The sequence below is a fragment of the Pectinophora gossypiella genome, chromosome 24 (genome assembly GCF_024362695.1).
Source record: "Pectinophora gossypiella chromosome 24, ilPecGoss1.1, whole genome shotgun sequence".
NCBI classification, from domain to species: domain Eukaryota; kingdom Metazoa; phylum Arthropoda; class Insecta; order Lepidoptera; family Gelechiidae; genus Pectinophora; species Pectinophora gossypiella.
In genome coordinates, this window is record NC_065427.1 from 9192535 (window position 1) to 9207473 (window position 14939).

The 14939-nt window shown below is 39.0% G+C and overlaps 1 protein-coding gene across 4 annotated transcripts in view; it reads right to left on the reverse strand.

Moving 5' to 3' along the window:
• Positions 1-7461: 7461 nt before the first annotated feature.
• Positions 7462-14939, reverse strand: part of LOC126377713 (NACHT and WD repeat domain-containing protein 2) — a 60363-nt gene continuing 52885 nt past the window's right edge. For all 4 annotated transcript variants that reach the window (XM_050025483.1, XM_050025482.1, XM_050025484.1 and 1 more), the window contains 11 exons: positions 14643-14830; positions 13654-13783; positions 13194-13318; positions 12316-12467; positions 11525-11743; positions 10702-10906; positions 10360-10504; positions 9678-9840; positions 9405-9536; positions 8678-8902; positions 7462-7698 (listed from right to left, as the gene is read on the reverse strand). In XM_050025483.1, coding sequence (XP_049881440.1) covers positions 7554-7698; positions 8678-8902; positions 9405-9536; positions 9678-9840; positions 10360-10504; positions 10702-10906; positions 11525-11743; positions 12316-12467; positions 13194-13318; positions 13654-13783; positions 14643-14830 — 1829 coding nt within the window. In that variant the 3' untranslated portion in view covers positions 7462-7553. The remainder of the gene's footprint in view (positions 7699-8677; positions 8903-9404; positions 9537-9677; positions 9841-10359; positions 10505-10701; positions 10907-11524; positions 11744-12315; positions 12468-13193; positions 13319-13653; positions 13784-14642; positions 14831-14939) is intronic.

A 14939-nucleotide genomic window follows, 5' to 3' on the forward strand; every position in this document is an offset into this window, starting at 1 on the left:
CACAGCTAGCTAGAATACAAAAATACACAGCTAGACAGCTACAAAAAAGTAGAAGTTGGTTGTCAAATTGACAGCCAAAAAATTGTATTTGTAATGTTGGTGCTCCCATATAAGGCAGAGTTCCGTCGGCACTTAATCTTCGTATTCTTTTATTTGGCGTTGGTTAATAGCGACATCTGTTAGGTTTTCTTGTTAATACTTTACATTTCCAAAAACCTTTTACATTGTCTGAAAAACGAACGAAGCGAACTAATTGGTTCCTAAAATATGCGCTAGTTGGCGCTTGTCCGTGATACTGGCCTGCATAACTAAGTTTTACAGATAAACTTTCAGAATAAAAGGACTCGATAAAGAGTTTAATTTTGTATATAAGTTACAGAGAAAGCTGATAAAATTATCTATAATACGTTTTTTTAAATCTCTAATATTAAAGATTATTTTAAAAGTGTAGTAGGTGCTTAGTATTGCAAGCCGTTGTAGTTTGCTTACAAGGAATTAAATACGTACCATATCATTGTGTACTTACATCACAATTTACAATAGGCGTATTAAACTGGCACTTGTTTTTTAGAAAGAAAACAATGGTCTACATTTTATGTATTTTAAGATGAACAATGTGAATGAAAATAGGTACTTAAGTATTTTATCGATGTACGTTTGTGATGTTAGTAGTCTTGTACAGGTGTCAGTGACACCGTAACGAAAACTTTGGGGGATGATACAGACCATGATTCTGATGTGGAATTTTCCATCACAAAAGTATAGAATTGGAAATAATTAAAAAAAAAGATTTTTTTTTGAAATACCACTTCATATTAATTCAGTCATGAGTTGAATCATCCCCCTCAGTATTCAGTACGGTGTCACTAGCACCCAATATATGTATAACGTAGGTATATGTATAATAGGAAGAAATACGTTCGAACTTGTCTATACAGATGCGGAGAGCTGCGCGATTTCACGTGAGGCGTGAACGGTACTATACGAAACCGTTTGCTTGAAATAATCGCATTATGCGCCGCGTTTTATATAAGTACAATGTTAAATAAATCCACTGAATAAATTATTTTCCTCAAAGTGTTTTAGCACCTTGGATGTTTTAAATGTCAATAGAATTGAATGTTTAATTATGGATAAAAGACGATACATTTTACCATAGATAGTTCTCATTAAAAACGCGTAAATGTTTTCGAATTAATTGTGTCCGATTTTTATCTGAATGTCTGGGTGTCTGTAGTCTGTATAATATAAGCAATATACAATATTATTTGTGTAAAAATAAAGACGACATAAAATATTTTTGTTTGTATTATTTTTTAGAACATCTACTTACCTTTTTACTTACTGAGACTTTTGTTTTGTACGACTCGCTCGTGCTTACGGAATTTTTTTTTTTTGTATTTTACCTTTTTCTGTAATATATTGCAAACAGTGCGTCTTACAGCAAAAGCAATGAAACATTTTCTCCCTTTCAGAAACTTTTTTTTTATCAGCATTAACATCACTAACTGTCAAATTCAAATTCATTTATTCGTCAACATAGGTAAAAGTATTGTTACAATATAATATAATATCGCACCTTTCGGTATACGAATTTAAAACATAACAGATTATTAAATTACAAATAAAATTACATATTAATTAAATTAAATAAATAAATAAATGTCGATAGGTAATATTGTAATAGTAAGTTTGGAGACCCCGAATTTCATTGTTTCCTGTAATATCTCGAAAACGGTGCGTTTTAGGGCAAAAATAATGAAAGTTTGCCCCCCTTTCATATTCCTCCATACATTTTGCACTACAACACATTAAACATGAAATTTTCAGGAATTTTAGGAACTAGAAAGTGCATTTTTATTTATCAATTATCAATCAGTCTTAGACGAATTTGTCAGTAGAATTCAATGTATTGGTACATGTATAAGGTAACAATTATTTTACCATAATTTATTATCATATTTTTATTATTAATATTTATTATAATTATCGGTCACGATTCTTCAGGTCCGTCATTTTCTTATTCGGCGAAAAGCAAAGGGACGGATAATTGACAACTGTTAATTGCTTGATATTAAATGTTTTGTTAGAAATGTATGTTTTCATTATATTTGGCCTAAACCTTACAAAGTCAACTTCATCCTGAATCCCAAAAAACCCTACATTTTAATTACTAAGAGTTCCATACTTTTGCGACGGAAAATTCCATTTGATATTAACTCGAACTCATGATCTGAATCATCTCTCAATGCACGTAGACCATGGAATCAAACCCGGCTCGATGATTTACTTGAAGCAATAGTCATAATAAAGTTTAGTGAAGGCAGGCTATGACGTCAAAAAAAGAAAAAATAAATCAGGGTAGTTACACCGACAACAATTTTAAAATGTGAAATGTCAAGACTCATCCATAGTAGCGTGAATCGCTGTCAACCAACACACCCGTAGAAAGAGGCAGTGCCTTCGCACGACTCGCAAGATGAAGTACCAGGGTAGCAGAAGTTTGTAGGAGTTCGTCGGCGCACAACCGGGTACTACTGATTGACGGACCAGCTGTGAGAACAATACACGTCTCTTTCCCACTAGGCTGTTGCCTCCCTGTGTGCGACAAGGATGGATGAAAGGAATACTTAGTTTGTCAATGGCAATTACAAAGGAAACTAGCGACATCTATGGACGAATAGTTTTATTAATCTAAACGCCATCTACCGAGTACTACTGATTCACGGACCAGCTGTCAGAACAATACACGTCTCTTTCCCACTAGGCTGTTGCCTCCTTGTGTGCGACAAAGATGGATGAAAGGGATAGCTTCGTGTGTCAATGGAAATTACAAAGGAAACTAGCGACATCTATGGACGAATATTTTAATTAATCGCTGTCAACACACCCAATCTTGTAGTTAGTAAGAGGCAGTGTCTTCGCACGAATCGCAAAATGAAGTACCAGGGTAGCAGAAGTTTGTAGGAGTTCGTCGGCGCACAAAGGGAACTAGCGACATCTATGGACGAATAGCTTAATTAATCTAAACGCCATCTACCGAGTACTACTGATTGACGGACCAGCTGTCAGAACAATACACGTCTCTTTCCCACTAGGCTGTTGCGTCCCTGTGTGCGAAGAGGATGGATGAAAGGAATACTTAATATGTCAATGGCAATTACAAAGTAAACTAGCGACATCTATGGACGAATAGCTTAATTAATCTAAACGCCATCTACCGAGTACTACTGATTGACGGACCAGCTGTCAGAACAATACGCGTCTCTTTCCCACTAGGCTGTTGCCTCCTTGTGTGCGACAAAGATGGATGAAAGGGATAGCTTCGTGTGTCAATGGCAATTACAAAGGAAACTAGCGACATCTATGGGCGAATATTTTAATTAATCGCTGTCAACACACCCAATCTTGTAGTAAGAGGCAGTGTCTTCGCACGAATCGCAAAATGAAGTACCAGGGTAGCAGAAGTTTGTAGGAGTTCGTCGGCGCACAAAGGGAACTAGCGACATCTATGGACGAATAGCTTAATTAATCTAAACGCCATCTACCGAGTACTACTGATTGACGGACCAGCTGTCAGAACAATACGCGTCTCTTTCCCACTAGGCTGTTGCCTCCTTGTGTGCGACAAAGATGGATGAAAGGGATAGCTTCGTGTGTCAATGGCAATTACAAAGGAAACTAGCGACATCTATTTATTTATTTATTTAATAAACGCACGTAACAGGTTACAGAATTATTATTTTTTTTGGTTAAATTTGCCCCGAGAAGGAGCAGGCAAAGGGACATAGCCATACAGCCTGGTCAAATGAAATTTTTCTTCGTGTATTATTTCTTGAATTTGTTTTCTTTGTCTTCAGCAAATTTTATGAAATAATACACTTTACTTTTTAATACTTTTTTGTCTATGGACGAATATTTTAGGATGAACCGGATGAATAAAATAGGCATGACGTGTGCTGTTAACTTAATTCTGGCGAGTTATTGGCCAATATAAAATTTTGGATGGCCATTTTTTTTAAATTTCTGCCTCTAATCGACTTGTGTTCCATAAAAATATTTTGCCTGTTTAACATAAAATAAACTTAGGCGGCGTGTATAGGAATCAGCACCATTATTTGTGTAAAAATAAAAACAAATGAACTATTTTTTTTTATTATTTTTTAGAACATCTATCTATGTATTACATTTATTAAAATATTGTTCTTATTTTATAGTACAATAGTGCAAAGATTGTTAAAAAAATAAAGCGTGGGGCTCGAGATTATTCTTTAATATTTTTTAATAAATTTTATTAAAATTATTAGGTTAAGTATCACAAATTAAATCATCAGGACTAGTTTATTGGATTGAAAACTATTTGTGTAAGTACAACTGTACAACTATTATTATTTAGTAAGTACTACATTTAAAATAATTAATTATATTTTTTAAAGGTTTTTTTATTATTTTGGAGATTTGCATAAAACCAGCGGCGCCATCTAGCGGAGTGAAGCGTAGTGAATTATATTATCTTCGGGTGAAGCCTACTTCTCATTCACGAGATCCATTCCAGTCGTTATTTATGTCGTGGCCAGATCTCAGAATTGATCATTTCATGATGTGTTTAACCATTTCATGATATGGTCATATTTCATGAAATGGCCAACTTAAGTTGACCATATCGTTGAAACGCCAACGTTTAATGATATTTCAATCAACGTTTGGCCATGTCGCTAATGCAGGCGGTGTTCATGTTAGGTATGTGGTGTAATGAAAATGCGAATAGTCGAGTAATTTCTTGGGTTCAAAATTATTTACCTTATCGATGTGGAAAACTGTACAATTACATCGACTCATCGATTATAATATCAATCAAGTTTTAAATATAAAATCGACACCAGCGCCACTACCGGTGGATAATGTTACTAATTTTACGATATGATTGCCAACGTTTGGCCATATCATGAAGTAATCATGCATTTACTTGCTCATATCGTTAAACGTTTTGTGTTCATTGATCTGCCCAAACCACATCATGATATGGCAAACGAATGATATTCTATTTCATGAAGTGTGACCATTTCATGAAGTGATCAATTCTACGATCTGGCCACGACATATACACAAAGTTCCACCTCTCGCCTGTTTTATCACAGTAACATCACCTCTTCAGCTATTATTTTTCTCTTAAAGCTGCACAACGCCATCTTTATTGATTTTGGTGAACGAAGCCTGGAAAGACCTTCATATAAAATTCAATTCTACTTTATAACAACGATGGGCATAAATCTATAATAAATTATCTACTCAACAAGATCAACAGTATAAAGCACAGTTCAGCTGGTTGTCGACCGCACCGGAGCACGTTCTAGTCATGAAAAAAAACTTTAACACGTTCACTGTGTATGAACCACATATGAGTCAATAAATTTGAAACTCGATAAGTGCATGTCCCATATGTGGGTCACTAGGGAATATGGGAAAATCCAACGGAAGGCTTTTCAGCTTATTTTATTCTTGCCATAGTATGTGTATGTAAGTACATAAATTCTAATGTGTTAATCGTTTATTGGTGCTTATTATTGCGTTTGGTAGACAAAAATAAAACATCCTGCATGGATCATATATCGAGCTTAAGCTCCCTTAACTTCTAGTCCTTTAGTCTCTGCCGCATCCGTCACACAATGCAGCTCAGCCGAGCTGCCATGCCACCTGGGAACCGGTGTAGAGGGCACTCGTTCACTATGTGAGATATGGTTTGATTGGTGCTAAGTAATTCCTGCAGACGCCATCTACTAAGTTACACTTGTCATTTTCTTATCCGTTGAAAAAGAAAGAGACGGGTAATCGACAGGCATAAAATTTATGGAAATTTTAAGCAGAAATCTAAAACAACCGGCTAAAAATTAAACATCGGGCAATAACCCGACAGAATTACGTTGACAGCACGTCAAACGGATTGCATACCAGCGAAATGCCTATTTTATTCGCACGGGTTATTCATTCATTTTAAAATTAACTTGTTATCCTTTTCGGCGGATAAGAAAATGACGGATATAACTTAAAATAAAATTAGGAGGTGTCTGCAGGAATCGGGGCCATTGTCTAACTGTGTACAGTGGGTGTTACATTTTAGAAGTTATCGACAGTTTGCCCTTAGTAGGTGATATAGAATAAACTTTATAATTATTATTTTATATATATATAGTATATAGTATATATAGTATATAGTAGTGTATATAGTATATATGTATATAGTAGGTAATTTAAACTTAACAATAAACTCCGACATATACACAACGTTAAACCGAAGTACTCATGCAAGCCTTAAAAAACACTTGTCCACTAGCCATTCCTTTCGATTTCTTTTAAATTGAGGGCCATCCAGTGATTTAATACAATTTGGCAAATGATTAAATACTTTGCCTGTAACATAGGTAGGTATTTATTTATAAATAATTAAAAGGCGTTGATGTCTAATTTCCAGTTACGGTCACGAGCATTAATATGTATACACTTTGGTACCATGTCACATTAACTTTTTTGACAAACTGAACGGTAAGTCGCACTAAATGTCAAATATGTTAGTGCGACAGAGTCCTAAAGTGGGTACATTATATTCCTCATGACTGTACACAGTGAACGTGTTAATAGTAAAGACATTGGCTGCTTTTCTTTTTCAAATGGTTCTCTCTTGTCCTCTGGTCTTATCTGCCTAAAGGTTAGGTAATAAAGATCTTTTTAATTACGTATTTTTGTGCCTTTTCATTACCGGGAAAGTTCCCAAAGTGAGAACATCACCAGAACCATGGTATAAGAAGCCTATGGGGATAAAATGGCCACATCGAAGCAATTCATCTAAGAAAGCAATATACTTTTATAAGCGCAATTGCTTCAATGTGGCCATTTTAACTCCCCAGGTATGCTGAAAACTGATAGCTAGCATTTCAAGGTTATATATTGTTTTAAGTTTACGCGGTTATTATCATAATTAAAGTACATAATAACGGGTTCTTACCGCCATCATCCCGTGATCATGGCACTTGCAACAGTGTCGAAATATCGGGAGTCTCATATCCCCATTTAAACGCGGTAAGAACCCGTTATTATGTGTTTCAAGGTTAGCCCAGACATGTTGGAGATACCAATTGAATGGTAACACTTACGTCATCAATGGGCTAGCAATGGCGGCTTGTCATAGGATTGAGCATACTCAAACATAATTAATTTAAGAGCCACGCTCTTGTCGGTGCAGCATTTTCCATGCTACTTAGCATACTAGGAGGGTTAAAATGGCCACATCGAAGCAATTCATCTAAGAAAGCAATATCGTCATCCTATCGTAACGAATACTGAAGAGGATGACTCAGATCATTCTGAGTTAATATCAAGTGGAATTTACCGTCGCCGCATAAATCAATTTTTTTTTTAAATTATTTTTTCATTTCTATACTTTTGCGATGGATAATTCCACTTGATATTAACTCAGAATGGTCTGAATCATCCCCTCAGTATTCGTTACGATGTCACTAACACCCTGTATGTAGGTACTACTAGTGATCTATTTGATTCTACTCGTGTGGATCTACAATGTTAAGAACAGTGAGGCAGCCATCTTGCGAGACTATGGCCACAGCGTTCCCGCCATGCGCGCTGGCTAAACCCGTCACTTCCGCTGGCGCACGATACTCTGCTACTGCCTTCCCGTCTATTGTTCTGTATCCAAGAAAACATGGTTACTTCTTATTCTTCTATCGTGTGGGTTGTGAAGTGGATTACCTCCATCAACCCTGGTGTCAGGGTTACTACTGAGCCGTCAAAGGCTCCTGATAAGGCTCATGTAACAATTACTCACTTACATAAGTAAGTAGTAACTTGGACCAACGACTTAACGTGCCTTCCGAAAGCACCGATCATCTTACTTTCGGACCATCAGGTGATCAGTCTTTAATGTCCTAACCAGACTTGGGAACACAAAGTGATTTTTAAGATATGTCCCCACCGGGATTCGAACCCAGGAGCTCCGGATTGTGAGCACAACGCTCAACCACTGGATCACAGAGGTTGTCAGTCTGTTAAAAACACAACATACTCGTAGCATCACGCCTGTTCAGCTTAAGTCCCATGTATTTAATAGGGAGTGAGCCCATTGTCATCAACTTGGTACAAATCTTAGAAATCATCATCATCATCATCAGCCGGAAATCATCCACTGCTGGACATACGCCTCCCAAGGCTCGTCACAATGACCGATCCTCTGCTGCCCGCATCCAGCGTTTTCCTGCGACCTTCAGAAGGTCACCGGCCACCGGTCTGCGGTCGCTACTCGAGATCCTGACGGCACCATCAGCTGTTCGTTCTACTAGCGATGTGCTCCGCCCACTGCCACTTCAGTTTGGGCTATGTCGACTTTGGTCCGTCATCGACGCGCACAACACAACAGGACACTTCACAGAAAACAGGATACCTTATGCTAGGGAAATGACTTGAGGATATAAAGGTGCGCAATGTCAACACATGTATAATAGCAGTAATACTTATTAAATGAATTAGTTGGGTTGGAAAGTCAGACAGGCAGTCGCTTCTGTAAAAAACCGGACCTGTCAAATCTTCAGGTTAGGCAAGCGGGCCCTGCGAAACTCGGGATAATGCTAGGGAGATGATAACCTATTCAATTAATTGCTCCCCCTCTTACCTGAAGACTCTTACAGTCTTCCTGCCACTATGGTAGTAGAAGACATAGTTGTCATTGGAGCTGAACATCGTAATTATGGAGAATACTCCTTCAGCCGCACGGTAGATGAGCTGCTGAACCGTGGTGCCTCGCTTCAGCTCGATCAGTTCCAGGCCTCCTCTGGTGGGCGCGCAGAGGCCCGTCTTCCCGTCGCGAGTGCAAGCACCGTTCCAACGAGGAACGATTCTGAGGGCCAATTGGTAAAGTGAAGGCATCTTTTGAATTTTTGGAAGTGTCTCGGAGGGTTGCCATCTTTAAAATCTGTCAATCTGACAATGTCTGGTTTTCCTTTCGCGAATTGAAAGGTCAGACAGGCAGTCGCTTCTGTAAAAATCCGGATTTGTCAAAATGTATGGGAGATGATGAGTTTTTAAATAGTTGGTTTGGCTGGCTAGAAATATGGGCCGCATAAATCATTTTAACCGATGAACAGAAAATTACCAAATAGATACATAGGTACTTGTAAGACATTCTTCATTCGAAGCCTTCCAAAGCCCTTTCTAACAAAAATTACCTTTTCTGAATACTTCATCTAAAAATATTGTTTTGGTCAACTACATACTCAAAAGTTGCCTGGAAGAGATTGCTACTTAGCTACGCTGCCTATTGTACTATTTCTCTTTGGTTTTGTATTTTTATATTTCTGTGTGTGTGATAAAGTATTTGTGTACGTCGTATTATGTTATACCGGATATGCCTCTTAGACTTGATGTCCAGGATGCCAGACTTGTCGTTCCCCACCACAGCGACCCACAGCGGCTTGTGGGGCAGCGCCACTATAGACTGCATATCCTTGATGCCGCTGTTCTTTATTGGTATCCTGTGAAGAGATAATTTACAAAGTTAAAGTCAGTCTTCTTCTATCATGTGGGCTGTGAGACCAATTACCGAACTCAACAACCAGCAGTGTCCGTAAGGCATAAATTCGTGTGAGAATCGCCTTATAAATAGAATTTTGAACCTGTGAAGCCGAGCGCCGGTCTTCGCGTGGAAGACATGAAGACAGTCCTTGGAAGACTTGTCGACGCCCGGAGCCACGATGTGATGCTCATCAGCTGACACCACTGCTGATCTGTACAGAGTCCCGCGCACTTCATACTCTGCTGTGAAGATCTTCTCGCCATCTGAAAAAACGTAATACTGTTAAATACATAAATGTCAATTGGTATATCAGGAGCTAGGAAATATTGACGAAATGTTGTATCTCATACTTACCGTGTGCTTCCTAACGCGTAGGTGCGAGCAAGACAGTGTCTCTCAAACAGACAGTGCTCCCTTACCACTTAGCAGCTTTCGGCAGGTACGGTAAATGAGGTCGGCGTCCGATACGAATTGACTTGAGGAGGTACAATACGTATAGAACGGTAACTGTCCGCTCCCCACCAGCGTATGAGCTAGATTTACCTCAACCCCCCCCCCCCCGCACCCCCCTCGGATACAGTTTACACTTGAATCGTATGGCGTTAGACGCCACACACACAGATGCGCGTGTACGAAAACGTCAATGTGTGGTGTCCACGTAAAACGAGGATATTTGTACGAAGTGTCCGGGGTGTGGTCGTAGTCTATGTAAATGTTAAATTGCAATATTGTTTTCAAGATGAATTGTTTCAATGTGGTCATTTTAACCCAGGCTTACTTACCAGGTATAGTTCTAGCTACAATACTGGCAACACCAACATTGTCCACGTTCTCAGAAGCCGCGCGCATAGAAATGGTTATGAACTTCGTGCCATCTTCTAGAAGGAGTATCTGCTTCACTCCCTTCTGTTCTTCTTTGAATATCACCTGGAAATGAAAAAAATGCTCAAAATTTCATCATTATCATTATCCCCACCACCGGCTGAGCTAGGTTTACTTCACCCCCCGCGGTCTTAATTTAGTCTTCAATCGTATTGGCGTCAGACGTCACACGTCAATGTGTAGTGTCTGTGTAAAACGAAGTTTTGGCATGAAGTGTCAGGGGTGTGGTTATGCTCAAATACCTGTTTTTCAGCAACATCCCAAATGACGACGTTTCCAGACTCAGCTGTGAGTACATTCTCCCCATTAGGTGTGATGATGGCATGGGTGACTATAGCCCCAAGTGGAGCATCAGCCAGTTGTGCTTGCAGTCGACCAGTGCTTGTGTCCCATAGGCCCCAACAGCTACGGGTAACTGTCACTGCTAACTGCTTGTCACGGGCAAGACTGAAAAAAAAGCCACACCAATGGCATTGTTTAGCTATTGTCTCTGGAAATCGCGGCCGCAAGAGGATAGACATGTTGACTTTGGAATATCATCAACTACACTAATGTTCAGTCGTCGCCAGTTTGTTGTTGATGTTTCTAATGAGGCACTAGGAATCCAGGACTCATTGAAACAGGTATGATCCATAGACTTAAGCCATAGAATGAGGAATAATACTACGTATGGAACGGCAACTCTCTGCTCTCCACTATCGGCAGAACTAGGTTTACCTCACCCCCGCTCGATCTTACTTTAGTCTTCAACCGTGTGGGCGTCAAATGTCACACACAGATGCGTGTGTACGATAACGTCAATGTGAAGTGTCTGCGTAAAACAATATTGTATGAAGACTCCGGGGTGCAGGTCACGTATTGAGTAAATAGGTCAGCCGCTTCTGTAAAAAACTGAACCTGCTAAATCTTCAGGTTAGGTAAGCGGACTCCGTGAACGGGATAACGCTAGGGATATCATTATGATGAAAGTAAAGTTAATACGCTAAAGGAGAAAACAGAGAAAAAAAGAGGGAGAGAGGGAGAAGTTGTACTCACATCTCATACAGTCAATTTTTAAGGACTCACCTAATAGCATCAATGGGCAATTCCTGCCTGTCAATCTTATGCACCTGCTCAAATATATTGTCAATGTTCCAGATCTTGACAGTCCTGTCGATGGATGAGGTTATAACGTTGTTCCATGCTCCAACGGTTAAAGGCTCCAACTGGACAATCCTTCCGAAATGGGCGTCCAGAATTTTGATCAGCTTCGTAGTCTCCAGACTCCAGACGTAGAGATTCTTTCTGATGAAAGGGAAAGGAGAAACAGTGCTCAGGAGATCATTCCTTGTAGTTTTAATTACAATGACAATACATAACATAACATAAACAACCCATAAACGCCTCACGGCTGGGCACAGGCCTCCCTTCAATCAACCGGAGCGGGTATAGAGCATACTCCACCACGCTGCTCCACTGCGGTTTCACTGAAATTTACGGCTAATTAATGTACCCTTTTCAAAAGCAAATAAAGAGTATTTCTATTTCTATTTCTAATAGCCGGAACCAACGGCTTGACGTGCCCTCTGAAGCCTTAGAAGCGAATACCCTTACCAAACGATGAATAGTCTCACAAAGTGATGTCTAACATTGTCGAGAATCGAATTCGGGCTTCAAGATCGTGAGCCTTACAGTCCAACCACGACTTGGACGGGAGGAGGACCCGGTGGTGTAATGGTTAACATGCTCGCCTTGGCTTGACAAGAACTGCGGGTTCAACTTCCGTCCGAGTCAGATTTTCTTCGATTTAACCGATCTTCGATTTGAGGGTTTTTTTTCTCTTTGTGAACAGAAGCATCTTAGACATCATGACATACCTGACACCAGCAACGGCATATGTGTTATTATTGCTGATCATGAATGAGTTGGACTGAGTCATTTTGGTGGAGATGTTGCGGATTGTATGAGGCAGCTTCAGCACTATACCCTCGAGGCTCCAGTCCTTTTCTGGCTCTTCTTCTTTCTCCTCCTGGCAAAGCAATGTTTCCATTTACTAATAGATTGAAAACAGCGTTTACTCCTTTATGTGTCATGTTTAATTTTTGTTAAACAAAAAACAAGTATTTGTGTGTGTGTGTTTGTGTATTTGTTGTTTTTTTTATGTGTTCATGTATTGTTTTGTTTTTGTTTCATGTTTTGTTTTTTTTTTTTTGGAAGACCTTTTTAAAATTGTTTATATTCGAGTTTAAGTTTCATCAATTGAGTTATGACCGCTGACATTCGCTAAGATTTTTTTGTAAATACTTATACATTAAGTTATTTAGATAGTATAAGTTCGTTCCCTCAAATTAAGATGTTATGGCTGTTCAAATAAAGTGCAATATCCGTTGTACGGACACGAGTACTAATATGTATACACTTTGGTACCATGTCACATTAACTTTTTTTGACAAATTAAACCATTAGTCTCATTAAATGTCAAATATGATAGTGCGACAGGGTTCTAAAGTGGGTACATGATATTGATCATGACTACAGTGTTGTTACACGTCGTCTCGCTTGTGAAAAGATGCGCCGCGGACTCTTCTTTACAGAGATTGGTTGTCTATGTTATATGAGGTCTATGGTTGCAACGTTTTAAAAAGTATTCCTTTCTGTGCCGCCTTATTATCTAACAAAATTATGGTAATCGACTAAGAGCCGAAGTTGAAATAAATGTATTGCATTAGAAAATAAACAAGTTTTTATTACTTACTTCTTCTTCTTCGTCTTTCTTCTCTTCTTCTTCACCCTTCTTCTTCTTCTTCCTTTCTTCCACGTGTTTGTCTCTCGGTATCATGCATTCGAAGTCCCACACTACGAAACTGTAGGTCGTTGTTGCTGAAATATTAAATTACAAATATATTTTTTTTGTTCAAGACCTTACGTGTCTAATTATCAAATAATCCCCCCCGAGTTATTCCAGGCGCAAAGGTCCCCATTACACTCGCCGCATTACCACGTTTCTTTTTTTTGTTTATACAACTATTCAGGGACCTCGCTAGTCACAAGTTGGTAGTGTGACTAGGGATTGACGATTCAACGGTATTACATTGGAACTAGTAGGTATAAACTTCGATAGCGCGTTTCAGGACTGTATTATTGAATGGTGGCGCCATCTGTTGCATGTAGGCGGAACTAGATGATCAACTAGTTAGGTTCGCCACAATACTGACCAAGTAACATGCGATCCTTCCGTCCTCGCTTCAGCTGCAGCATCGCTTCAGCTGTGTCAGTTTCCTTATGGTGGAGTTCCACCGCTTTGTCCCAGCTGAGAGTGTCTTCATTCAGTTCATAGATTGACACCTGAAATACATTTCGTATGATGATTAAGGTGTTTAACTAATACAACAAAAAATGTAAGCGTAGAGATTGCTAAATGATGATAATGAATCTTTGGATAATAATTTTACCCCTTTCATGGACAGAGATCATGGTTCATAATAGGCAATATAACACCTATCGGAACGTCATTAGACGTTCTGTCCTTGAAAGTGTTTATAATATTAGCAGCAGATTGTTTTCTGACAACTTGGTGTTGAAGAATAAAGAATAAAATTACATATAAAAGAGATAAAATATATTAGGACACTTTATTAAAACCATGAAATATATTTAAACGTTTATTTGATAATAACTAAAAATTAAATCGATTGAAATACCTTTTTTTTTCACTTAATTCATGCATTAAATAACATAAAACCAATAAATTAATCCATCAAACATATTAACAGCAAATAATTATTATTAAATAATTTTACACGAAAAAATGATAATAAACAAAAATAATAATTTTAAAACAAAAATAAATAAAACCAAACCCAAAAACTGATTCAGAGTGTGAATTTCTCGACCACACAGGAGCTCCGTTCAGCGCGACGGACGACTCACTTCTGAACCATAGTGAGCGGAGCGCAAGGTATTTAAAGGCGGAACGCCGCATGGTGGGAGCGCACACGTGTTGTTGTTTGCAGGTGGTACGCGTGGTGATTTACCGTAGCGTGCTTATCACAACTGCGCCGATACATATAGAATGGTAACTCTCCACCCCGCACTAATTTGTATCGTCCGTACCGTCAACCTCACCCCCTCTGCGTCTTTAGTCTTAATGGCCGTAAGCTGTAAAGGAGATCACATGATCAGTCTGTCTCTTTCAGTTTCTCACCTGATACCCCCTCTCAGGATCGCTGGTATAAACCTTCGTCCAATGCTTGTTCATGGCAAAAGCCCCCCGGCACCGCAGCGGCTTCACCCACGACCCCTCCTTGCAGAAGTGGACCAACAGACGATCATCGTCCAAGTCCCCACTCCACATCGACATGATGAAGGTTTCCAGGTCTCGGAATTCAATTGCTGTTGGCATACCAAGAAATGTGAGGGTTTCAGAATGTTATTTTTTTTTGGGAACGTGGCCTGGATAGTCACTCATTAGCATTCATTTTAATCTGTGGTAACTTCTACA